Source organism: Hippichthys cyanospilos, chromosome 15 (assembly GCF_059441005.1).
Source record: "Hippichthys cyanospilos isolate Australia breed blue-spotted pipefish chromosome 15, RoL_Hcya_1.0, whole genome shotgun sequence".
NCBI lineage: Eukaryota > Metazoa > Chordata > Actinopteri > Syngnathiformes > Syngnathidae > Hippichthys > Hippichthys cyanospilos.
The window spans coordinates 16373538-16385931 of record NC_142383.1 but is presented as its reverse complement, the minus strand read 5'-3'; the positions used below and the strand labels follow the sequence as shown (position 1 = coordinate 16385931).

General features: G+C 40.2%; 2 protein-coding genes across 5 annotated transcripts in view; one reads left to right on the top strand and one right to left on the bottom strand.

Annotated features, from left to right (window-relative positions):
- adamts6 (ADAM metallopeptidase with thrombospondin type 1 motif, 6) overlaps positions 1–6370 on the top strand; it is a 44061-nt gene extending 37691 nt beyond the window's left edge. Inside the window, exons 21-24 of one of the 2 annotated variants that reach the window (XM_088435670.1) lie at positions 848–1052; positions 1225–1401; positions 1663–1819; positions 3455–6370. In XM_088435670.1, coding sequence (XP_088291796.1) covers positions 848–1052; positions 1225–1401; positions 1663–1819; positions 3455–3564 — 649 coding nt within the window. In that variant the 3' untranslated portion in view covers positions 3565–6370. The remainder of the gene's footprint in view (positions 1–847; positions 1053–1224; positions 1402–1662; positions 1820–3454) is intronic. The other variant, XM_088435671.1, reaches the window with a different exon arrangement.
- plac8.2 (placenta associated 8, tandem duplicate 2) overlaps positions 1–8492 on the bottom strand; it is a 51473-nt gene extending 42981 nt beyond the window's left edge. The window contains exons 1-2 of one of the 3 annotated variants that reach the window (XM_088435385.1): positions 7991–8492; positions 7794–7902 (exon numbers count right to left, since the gene is read on the bottom strand). The gene's annotated coding sequence lies outside the window, so the exon portion shown is untranslated. Of the gene's footprint in view, positions 1–7793; positions 7915–7990 lie in introns of those variants that run through there. The other 2 variants (XM_088435383.1, XM_088435384.1) reach the window with 2 other exon arrangements.
- Positions 8493–12394: the final 3902 nt, after the last annotated feature.

The window sequence follows — 12394 nt, the reverse complement described above, 5'->3', positions numbered from 1 at the left end:
AACTATACATATATATTATATGGTAACATACAATACAAAACATCATTAACGGGCTAGCAAATTTGCATAGATGAAACAATAATTACAAGGAGAACGCACAACAATTCTCACATCCGTACATGAATAACCTGACCTCAAATAAACCTTCTATAAAAGTGATATCAGTTGGCTTTTAGTCTTAAAAAAAAAGCTTGGAGGAAAATAATAAAGCGTGCAGATTTACAACGTTCTGCGCTCACCCGGCGCCAATAAGAAGAACCCGGAGCGCGACCACCTGCGTTTGATGCTTTTGGCGCCAGCGTGCGCGCAGGTGCAAGGGGACATGGCGGCCAAGTGCTGCGAAGTGTGACGCTAGCAGACTTGTTCCTTTTTTTTTTTTTTTTTTTCTTTCTTACGAGCTTTCGTGTCCCTCATCTGGATCCACTTCACGGCACGCACACTCCTCGCAGATGTTTGAATGTGGTAATTGGGAATTGATGATGTCATATCTCTCGCACCATCACGTTACATAGAAAAGGTTGTATTTGCGGTGTAGTACAAGCAAAAAAAAAAAATGGAGGCAGAAATGGTCACAACTAACTGAGCAATACAAAAAAAAGTGGTGACTAGTTAATGGCTAAAAATGTCCTGATTTGAAATTCTTTTCATGTGTTGTTTTTCCTTTAGCAATATTGTTATAAACACTATTTTCATCCTCCTGTATATAATTTCATGTTAATCAGCATTTCAATGCTTTTTTTTCCTCCTTTATTTTTGAGGATATTCTCGAAGTTTTTTTCTTTGCGAGTTTTTCCCTCTGTTATTTTAAAAGGCCCAATGTGTTTTTAACTTGTCGCGCTCTCCCAAGGTGGTTCATAGGCGACTGGTCGGAATGCGGCAAGACGTGCGACGGCGGAATCCGGACCAGGACGGTCCTGTGCATCAGGAAGATCGGGCCTGCCGAGGAGGAGACGCTGGAAGACACGCACTGTCTCACTCACAGACCCATTGAGCAAGAGGCCTGCAACAACCAGTCCTGCCCGCCCAAGTGGGTCACTTTGGACTGGTCTGAGGTAAAACCATCCCTAAATCTGACTTCCATTCTCAATTGTATTCCCATTTCAAAAATTTTACCTATTAAGAAAGCGCGCAAGTGGGAGAAATCGGGACTTGTCTTAAAAAAAATCCCGAAAAAATAAAGAAAGCCACAAAATATCCCTGATCGCTTCACTTTTGTGTTTTTAGTGTACGCCTAAATGCGGGCCGGGTTTCAAGCATCGCATCGCTTTGTGCAAGAGCAGCGACCTGAGCAAAACCTTGCCGCCCGCCCACTGCCCGAGCCACAACAAGCCGCCGGTTCGAATCCGCTGCAGCCTCGGCCGCTGTCCTCCTCCGCGCTGGATCCCCGGTGAATGGGGACAGGTACGGTTTTTTTTTGTTTTCGGGGAAAAACACTCTCCCATGACCCACGAAAAAACGCTTTTTTTTTTTAGCTACTTCCATTAAGTCATTTTAAAGGGAATTTAAGGTACAGTAGAATTATAAAAGAATAAATTTGAATTTTACAAGACATAAGCCTTATTTTGTGAAAACGCATTTTATACACGCCGTAATTTCCCAAATATAAGACGCGCCTGCGTATAAAACACAATACACACGCGAAGCGTCACTTTGTCTTTACAGTGCTCAGCGCAGTGCGGCCTGGGCCAGCAGATGCGGACGGTGCAGTGCCTGTCCTACACGGGCCAGCTGTCCAGTGAGTGTGCCGACGCCCTCCGACCCACCGCCATGCAGCAGTGCGAGAGCAAATGTGACGCCACGCCCGTAACCAACGGTGACGGTAAGACGCCCGCTGATCAAAAATCCTATGTTAGTTGCACGAATTGAGACAAGGAATTCATTTTTTTTTTTAACTTATCCAGGGTAAAAACAAATGCTACTTTATGGAGGTCAAACTGCAAGTATCTAGAGGTCAACCTTTTGAAAATACCTAGCAAACTGTTAAACGTTCTCTTAATTCAGTAGTATGACATGGTCGGCGGAACTCGCATGGAAAACGTGAGCGGGCGCGCTAATGGGATTAGCCGCGGGCTAATTGTCGCTGCGCGGACAGCAGTGAGGCAACGTCTGCAATCATTGGGCCCAAGTCCAGGCGGGGGCCCGAGCCTAATAAGGGAAGACACTCCGATCATGATAAGGCATTTAGAGCCACGGCGCGCTCGGTGTGTGTGCGCAAGTCGTGGCAGCGAGCCCGGAGAGCCGAGCAAGCCAGACTTTTGCTCGGTCTTCGCCTCGACATCTAAGTAGAGCCGCCGCGTTCCCCGAGGGAGGTTTCGCCTCATAAGTATTACAATTACGTCTGAGTCACAGCAGCAGGCTGTCCTTCAAGCTATTTTTAGACGTCAACTTTTTCCAATCGGCTCAAGGGTGAAGTCGTACGCTACGTTTGTGATACGAGAAGACCATTGTGTTAGGGTACGTTATCGATACAGCTGGAACAAATATCAATATTGTCAATTCAACAGAGAATATTTTGATGCATCGCGTTCTCGCAAGGTATAAAATATGGCTATTGTAATGGATGCTTATCACTAAAAGTTACTGACAGCGCTGTGAATACTTAAATACATTAATGTGATTTCTATTTTGAATCAATACAAAAAATGTCAAAGAAAATGTTTTTAACAGTCATAACGTTGTATTGTGTGTGGAATTTTGACATAAGATGAATTTATTGCAACTTAGAATGACAAAATGTGGACAAAGTGAATAATTTCCGGGTGTACTGCACATAGATAAGCATTATCACTATGAATGGAAAAAACATATTTGTGATACGTTGTGTTATGAATATATTTTTAAAGATTTTGCGACAGGACACATCACTCTCTCTTGTGGTACATTATCGATACAACTGAAAAAGCAGCAATGTATTATTATCGTTTACTGTATACCGTATTTTCCACACAGGCACATAAGGCACACCTTTTTAAAACTGTTTTCACATATAAGGTGCACCGCATTATAATGCACATAGAATAGAAGCTACAATAGTGGCTGGGGTTGCGCTATGCATCCACTAGATGGAGCTGCGCTAAAAGGAATGTCAACAACACAATCATATAAGTCAGTCAAATTTCAACCTGGAATTAGGAATAAAGATTATTCTATCTGAAGAATGGCGAAAAATACCTCTAGATTACATTAAAAGACTTTATCAATGCCAAGGCAAATCAAGTTTAAAAGAAAAGAATTATGATTCAATTAATTATTAAACTTATTTTTTGATCAAATTGCAACCAAAAACCTTAAAATATATACTTTTGTTGATTTAAAACCAGTTTCTGGATGTATTTTATAAAATGACGCTTTCTTTTACAAAAACTTGCATTTTTTGCGCCTCGCGTCCATAAAAATTGCTCCAAAATTGGAGCGTGTATAGCATTTCTGAACCGTTGTCATCTTGTCTGCACAGAGTGCAAGGACGTCAACAAAGTGGCCTACTGCCCACTGGTGCTCAAGTTCAAGTTCTGCAGTCGGGCCTATTTTCGCCAGATGTGCTGCAAGACATGTCAAGGCCACTGAGCCCAACGCGAAGGCAGGACGCCCGCGAGCCCGGGAAGGAACGCCGGCACCTACGGCGACTCGGCAGCACATGAACCTTCGGCGCTCGATGGGAGAGCCAAACCGCTGCTCCGCCGTCACGCTGACACAAAAACTGTTCACTTCTGTGAAGTGGAGCTCGGAGGAAAATGAGTTGATGTTATTTTATTATAATAATAATTCCTAGTATCATTCTTGCGTTTTCTTCCGAGTTGCCGTTCGATCGAAAGTGCTGGACACGTGCCTGACAGAGGACGGACGGATGGACGGATGAGGAACGCCGTCGCCGGGTGGACTTTTGGCTCGGCTGCACTTTTTTTTTGTTTTTTTTGTGGAAATACATATAACCGCAAAAGTAGAAATAACAGAGCAGACCCCCCTGATTATCAGCGTACTGTGTATTTATTATAAAAGAATCACATAGTAGCCTACTGTCTTGGAAGGGAATGTAATGTCAACGGATGAAACCCTGACATACTGTAACCCGGTGTTTCCTAAACTTTATTGAGCCTAGGCACATATTTTACAAAAATTAAAAAAATTAAAAAAAAAAAAATTCCCAGCAAAAATAAATCAAATCAATGCCATATTGTCAACTTTCCACACAAATTACCAATACATTGAGGGTAATTTCAAGGAAATGTATTATTTCATCATAAAAAAATGTCTTATCGAAAGCAGAAAGCCATACTAAATGTATAGATTCCCATACGCAACCACGGACCGGTCAATGCTTGAGAATTTGATCATGGAATGGTGACTATAAAGCGCGCATAAAATAGATATATTTCATAGACACAGATGGGATGTCGGGAGCGTCACACATACTTTTGCCACCATTTGCGAGCTCATCTGGTTTGGTAACAGATAGGTGGCGAATCCATTCCTTGTCAGTTTGTGGGTACTTTTTGGCTGGGAGTAGTGCTTAAAGACCTCACCGCGAGAATTTATTCTTTCAAGTAGGACTCCTGGTATTGCCTGTTAACTCATTCAGTGCCATGGACGAGAATTCACGTCTTTCAAAATAGTAACAATAATGAATCATAAAATTCTGGTCAAATACATTTTTTTTTATGGAGAGGAACTGACACCCTTGACTAATGCTGACCTAATATAAGCCAATTGAGCACTGTAGTGATAACTGTGACCATTGGATGGCAGTGTTTCCACACGTACGACACAGCTGTTACTGACATGCAAGAGTATCTGAAGAATGGAAGTCAATCTTTCAATGGCAGCACCCATACTTTCATATACATAGCACACAATATTCTGTTGGCTTGAAAGGTGAGTGAAAATGCGAAATATACAGTACTGGCTCTCTGGAGCTTTCCTTTTCCAATAACGCTTGGCACTGAAAGAGTTAAAAGCTTTCTTTTTCTTCAAAGTCGTAGGCTCATCACCTGTCTCTTGACTGGGCCTTTTCCCCTTCCCAAAGATATCTGTCTCTTACTCATTTTACTTCTTTATGAGTGAAATTCTGGCCCTCAAGTGACCAAAACAAATCCAAGAGAATCCAGCCAATTTTCAGAATAAAAGGTTTTTCAAAATAAAATATATCTTTCTGACTCAGATAATAAATAAAACGGAAAAAGTTCATTATTTCGGGTGCGGTCTGGTACTAGTTAATCCGCGACCAATGGTTGGGGGACTTCTGTTAGGGCATTACATAACTAAACTTATTTACTACTTAGCCGTTTTTAACACAGTTGCCAGCAATTTTAGATGCTCTTTGAATGAACGTTTCCAACTGACAAATTACCCTCAAGGGTGCCTTGCTTCCAAAAATTCAGCCAGCAAATATGTGACCAAGACAGATCGGCTTTGTAAAATTTATCATTGAACGTTATTTGGTTTCTCCAAATTTCGGGTCCAAGAACCCCAGTTTGAGAATCGGATAACTTTATTGTAATTACACCTGCACAAACACAAGGCAACGATAATCAGTTAAACAGGCTCGAACTGTCCCAGAGACACACAAAAACAATAACAAACAGGGAAATGCAGAACAATAATAATAATAATAATAGAGGGATGAGGAGGGAGAAAACGCCTCTTTTTATGTTGTTTACAATTTATGGTGATGGATTCACCGTGAAGGAGCTTTCATTGGCAGGCCATATTAATTGGGAGTTTAACAGCTGAATAAATGCCCCTTTAATACACGATTATATCTAGTCAACATTTTCCACTGTCTTCAATTCCTCCGGCCGATGAGAACAAAAAAGTGATGCTGATGGTGCTAATCATGGTAAATGCTGGCCGTGTTCTTGTCATGTTGTTTGTACCTCACACTGGGAATGTATTTGTTGTAGTATTGTGTTGTTGTACAGCAAAAAGGAAAAAAAAAAAAAGACAATACATCCCATCATTAGCAAGCCATTACTGCTGGCTCAGGAAAGGGAAACTTAATATCAGACTTTTTTTTTTTTTTTTTTGCTGCTGCTGCTACTTTTTGGTAGTCAACGTCGTTCCTTGAAGGAGGACATCGAGAGATGGGGGGGGGGAAGGACAGCGTGAGAGCGTTTGGATTCAAAGCGCTCGGACTTAGGTACTCGTTGCTGTAAACTTTTTGAATGTCACATTGCTTACGTACTAAAAAGAAAGGAACAATGAAAAGCATCATGTGATGAGTTGTGTATATTTTATATTCAGTATTAATGTTACTACACTGTTACTAATTTCTTTTCCCCCTTCAAAATGTAAATTATATCCTAATTTATTGTGCTGTCTCATGGGTACATCATTTTTTATTGCTTATATATATATATATATATCAAAATTTAGCAGCTTAGGGGAAGAAAATGCAGTGACACAGCCCCTTGCCTAGATTTTTAAAAATAAAAAAAAGGGAGATACAATTAAAAAAAAAAGCTGATGTTAAAAAGACCACTCTTTGACTATTTGTGGTGCTAAAATGCCAGATGGTAGGAAAATGCTAACTACTATTTAAATCTTTTATTGCAGTTTCACAACCTTTATAGAGCCAAAGCACATATTTGACATGAGAAAAAAGTACGTGGAACACCACGGGACAAAAATGTCACAAAATTGATATATTCTCAAGTTCTGCCATCTCATGGAAAGTGAATTTATTTCTTCTTCCTGGCATAGCTTAGACGAACAAATGCCAGCGCTATTGTTGAGGCAATTAAATGCTGAAGATGTAACAAAAGTGGAGCAGGGACTTACCAGGCAGTCCTTTTCACACAGAGCCTACCAAAGTGTGATTTTGTCTGGGGCCGGGCGTAAAAATTACTTAGGGGCGGCAATAATTGCTTTTAACACAATAGGGCATATGGAGAATTTTTTGTTTAAAAATAATAATAAAAAATCTTATCCTACTTATAACAATCCCCTACGATACATCAGTTGCTACTAGAGGTGGAAATATGCCAGATGCTAACTAAATAAATATCAGCCCAGTTAAAAAATTATTTTAGGACCAATACAGTGCCTTATCGCCTTGAACGTTTTGACTTGTTGGCACATTTCAGGGTAAAAAAAAAAAAACTGATAGAAAAATTGTATAATGTAAATTCTACTGTGTGTTTGATTTGTTTAGTAAATAAAAAAAGTTTAAACGATACGTTAGATATAGGAGAAGCAAATTTTGCAGCAGAGTGTGACAGGTGCCGGGGGAAAAAAAGCTGATGGAACACAAAAGTTTTCTCCCTCTTTTCACTATCCTTTGTAGAGGTTGCGATGAACTTTCTCCTGAGAAAACAAAATCTGGCGACTGAGCTTTGAAGCAGAGACACTATGACGTAACTAGACCGATAAAAGAGGATGCTGGTGATTTAGGTTCTGTTGTGGAAGTTTTTTCGTTGCGGTTTCCGTTCCCTTATTGAGGCCATTTTCCATTAAAAAAAAAAAAAATCTCATGGCAAACTAACCAAAAATGTCACAGAAATGTTCACTATCATTCAAAAGTTAGTCATTTCTGTTATGCGCTTTTAAAAAAATATAAAATACAATGGAATTGGTGATAGCTCCTGAAATATGTTGTAGTAAAAGCTGTGGTCATAAATGAACACCTATGACAAGCGTGAAGCCGCAATAACCGAACCGCGATGTAGCGAGGGAACATTGACATTAAAGAACACTGTTTTTAAGATCATATCACAAACACAATATAATTTTTATACTTCAATTTGCTACATATTGTTGTAGCCCACTTTTAATCCACAAGAAAAGGTATGCGTACTCACGGTTCCATCACGCTTGTAGTTCAAATCTTGCAGCGGTTCATTTAGCAACGATAGTTCCTAACCACTTTTATTAGCAGCAGTCCATGAGCACACCTGAACTCGGAGCACACTATCAACAAGATTCACAAACGTTCATAAATTCGCTGTCTTGTAGCGACGAATGTCAATAAATTCATATTTTATGCGTTCATACTCACTGGTAAAGAAGAAAACGATATTTTGCCCTCCATACGCGTTTTGACAGATTCCCATTGTTGAGCTAACCGCTAATAGCTAATTGCTAACAGCAGCAATGAGTTAAGCTAACAAATGTAAAATTCATAGGCCTGGTTCACTCACGGTGGCATGATAAACGCAATAAACTTTCAAAGCCATCAACAAAGAACTTAATCGAGAGCACAAAACTCTTTCTGTTGATATCTACGCGTAATTTAATCCTGTGCACTTGTCACTTCCTGTTTTGTTCTTTTAGAGCCCTCCTCATTAGTAATTTGATTGGCCGAATTTTCTCCCGATTTTAATCTAATTGGCTGTCAATCTGAAGTGATCACCTGTTAAAGAAAGCGTGAGGCGTTCAATGATCTGCTCAAAACATAGGAAATATCACATCTTTTATCCATTATGAGGTCCGTAGCAATTTATGGTGAACCTTTCAAAGTAAAAAAAAAAAAAAAAGAGAAAAAAAAAAGCGAGATGCTGCACTAACGTCTCACTTTCCAATCAACCTTATAGAGACCATTCAATTCATCCACCTAAGTTCTTTTAAGCTGTTTCAGACGAAACTATGACCTGTATAAACCCTACAAAAAGTAAACATTACTTGAATTATATTGATTTTTTTCTTTTATTAATGCTAAAAAGGATACACTTTTAGGTTTACTAATATTTTTCAAAGAAATTGATCTTATTTATAGTCAACACAAGTGGTGAGGGTTGCGAAATGTTTCATCTTTTCTGGGGGAGGACTTTGCAAAAAAGAACGTCATAAAATATAATTTTTTCACCAATTTAGAGGAATGGGATCAATTCCTGCAGCACAGTGTTTTGGAATGGCTGTCTGCTCTTCACTCGAGTGTGCAGACACGTCCTGGTGTGTGAGGCGCTAACAACAAGAACAACAAGGCACTCATCAACACAGCCAAGCGCGGCTCTGTCTACAATCAAATGGCGGGCGATGAAAGCTCCGAGTGTTGTGGACACTTTAGCGCTTGAACAAAGCGCAGCAGGATGAGGAGCTCCAGATGGTGTGCTCGGACACAGAGCATGCAGAGTCCACATTCGGGTCGAGTGCGAGGGGGGGGGGCGGGGGGTCTGACAGGCTGGAATGCTGGCCCGGAATGGGAAGGTCACGGCTCCGGCACCTGCTATCTGCTGAGGTCTGCTCGGGACTCGGTGTTGTTAAGCCCTGCCGGAGTGTTTTCCCACAGCTGATGTCCAGACTGGACCGCCGACGCCCAGATGAAAGGCTTGGAGGGGAAAGTTCACACCGGGGGGGCGCGGCGGGATGTCAAAGACGTGAAAAGAAAGTCTTCGGCTGCGACGGCTTGAGAAATACAGAAGGATTTTGATACAAAAGTTGCAACGCTGCGTCAGAAAAGTTCCAGGACTGGGGGCAAACTATGCATCCATTTACATCTGCATTGTCAAAAAGTGGAAGACATTTCAAAATAATTTCAAACTCAAGAAGGGACGGGCCTAAATTAATGGTGAAAATGGTAAATATTTGGTCAATGGCTTTTTTTTTTTCTATTGTACGAATAGGGTTAACGTTTTAAACCTCGTGCGGTGTTTTGTCCAAGCCTTCGACACAAAGGACATTCGGGGGCGGAATTCTTACCCAAATTGTGACAAAATATCAAAGTTCACCATTGCACAAGCAGTTTGTTGTCTAGAACACCTAAGTAAGTAAGGATCCAGCAACAAATACTTGTGGTATCTGCAAACTACACATGGGCATGAATTGAGAATCAAACTGGTCCCAGCATTGAGCCTTGGGGCATCCCTTTGATAACATCCAAACATTCCTATTGGTTATTATTGATCATTGAGCATCAAAATTGTTACGATCCAGCCCCTGATCCCCTGCTTCTTGGCAGACCAAGATCCTGCCCTTGGAACAAAATATTTTGCCAAGCTTTGAGCTTCTTCGTAGGACACGCTGATGCTGATGCGAGATCCCCTCACGGAGTCTATTCCGAGTTTCTGAAGGAAGCCAGGTCACCTCTACAGTCAGTCTCCAGGTAAGTGGATTATATTCATAAAGAATCGATGGCCAATCACTTAGGCCAACGGACCAGAATAAACTGCGCCCTTTGGTTAGAAGCTCCTTTTGAGCAAGTGGGGAGAGAAGAGCAGTAAATCCTTCAGGGGTGAATTACGGGCGTCTCGTGCTCTTAGAAAAGACATGCGGGTAATGAGGACAAATGGTAATGGAAGCTATTACTCTGGTGGCTTTCATTGACATGACGTTTCTGTCCCACTCGCGTCCTTCACTCAAGTCCTTCAATCAAGACATCCCGGAGGACGTCCAGTCTCGGCTTAAACTTGAGGACACTAGACTATAATTCTTTGAAGGAGCTGATTTTTATTCTCTGTCCTTGTTCTTCTTGATGGTCAAATAAGGTTTTAGACATGTGACATTTAGACATTTGGTTTTGCTCCGTATTATATTCTAAACAACAAGTCTTGTATTTCTTGTATTGTGACATCATGACTACATTGTGAATTTACACCTTTTTTTAAAAAAAATCATGTTTGTTATTACGCAAGTGCCACATTGTCCAAAATAAGACACAACAGCACCATTTTATTCTGTTGGAGTTTCTTTGCACTTCATTGGACTCCTTGAAAAGCAGTTGTACAACCACATATCTTGAATGGTCTAGTTATCATTGGTAAACGCAGCACCTGCAGCACCTCCTGCTGTCCGTAGTGAAAAACGGTCTAAATCTTACACACTGTCCCTTTAAGAAAAAAAAAAATATTGGGATATATGGGTGACCAAAAATTAAGTTATTTTACTTTATTTTGCCCTGTGCAAATATTTGCAGGCAAAAAAAAATACATTTTACAATGATTACAAATTACAGGCATGAAAAATTACATTTTATTAGCGTTATTAATTTTTAAAATGTAATAAGTTCCCTTTTTATTCACCAACAGGTTCAATTTGACAAGTATATTTGTTTTTCTTTTTAGCAATACTGAAGTGTACAAAATAAAAACTACAAATTGCACGCCTCTTATAAATAACGAGTCAATTTCACAATATTTAGTTAAATACAGTATTATAAAATAAAATGCCGCTTTAGCTTTGCTGCTTCATCGCCTTGTTAGCAAACGATTGTAGACACAAAACGCATTTTAACAAATTTCAAAATGATTACATTTGTAAAAATAATTGAACTCATTCAACGCCAGGGACGTATTTTCACGTTTTTAAGTGTCCGGTCAATCATCACAGCCAGCAAAGTTTGGAAGGACTTGCTAGCAATTAAAACCACAGAGGTGCAATTATTAGAGATTATTTGCCCCCACCCCCTCCCCCTCCCTGATAGTGTGACCTACTTCTTGAATTTCTGACCCACTTAACTCACAATGAGTCGTTTGGCCGCCAATTCCTTACGCTCACTTTCAGAGTAATTTTTTTGAGGAACACATCTGTGTTTTAACTAACTTTCGTGATTTGGTGGCTTATTTGCAGTCCTTCCTGTTATTTCTATTGCGCAAGGTGACGGTTTTCCCAAATAACCGGCGGGAGGAAACATCGCACCGAAGATATGACAGATCCATCCGAAAGTCGCGGGCGTTAGTCACGCCCTGTGGGTGGGCGTGTCCCACGACACCCCGATGACACGTTGGGCGACTCGCGCACTTGGGCTGCGGTGACACCTGTTTTAGATTAGTGGCGGCTAATGTAACATTAACTCCGCTTCCTGTTCCACATGCATTTTTAAGCATAATCCCAGAAGTGTGGTTAAAGAAAAAAAACGTTACGCTCGCCAAACTTAGCTTCTGGTCACACGCGCCCAAAACCACTAAAGTCTTGGAGCTCTGGACCAGGACAAAGGCCTTATCTGCTGCAATACGACGACTAGTTCAGGAGCGTCCAAATTTTTTCCTCTGAGGTCCGCATACAAATAAATCGAAACGCGCCATGATATGCGTTTTTTTATTTTAACTTATTAAACATAATAAAAATAAGGCGCGCACGTATTTACACATTGTCTATGTCAGGGGTTCTCAAATTTTTTGGTCCCCTTTTAGAAAGCAAATTTTCCAAGGACACCCATTGCAAATGTTTGCGGAAACAAAACAAAACAAAAATAAATCATTTAATCCAAAACAAAGTGCCCTTTTTATTCATTGAGATTTAATTTGACAACAAGTATATTTGTTACTTTTCAGCTATAATGAAGTTTCGAAATAAACTGTAAATTTCTTGCCTCCTTATAACAAATTGTCAATTTCCCCCAAACAACATTTTGACAAATTTCAAAATTATTTTTTAGAAATATATTAAACTGGTTGAATTGACTGTTTTATTGCAGTCATGAATACTTTCACAATGTAATACAAACTCAAATGAAATTAACACAAAT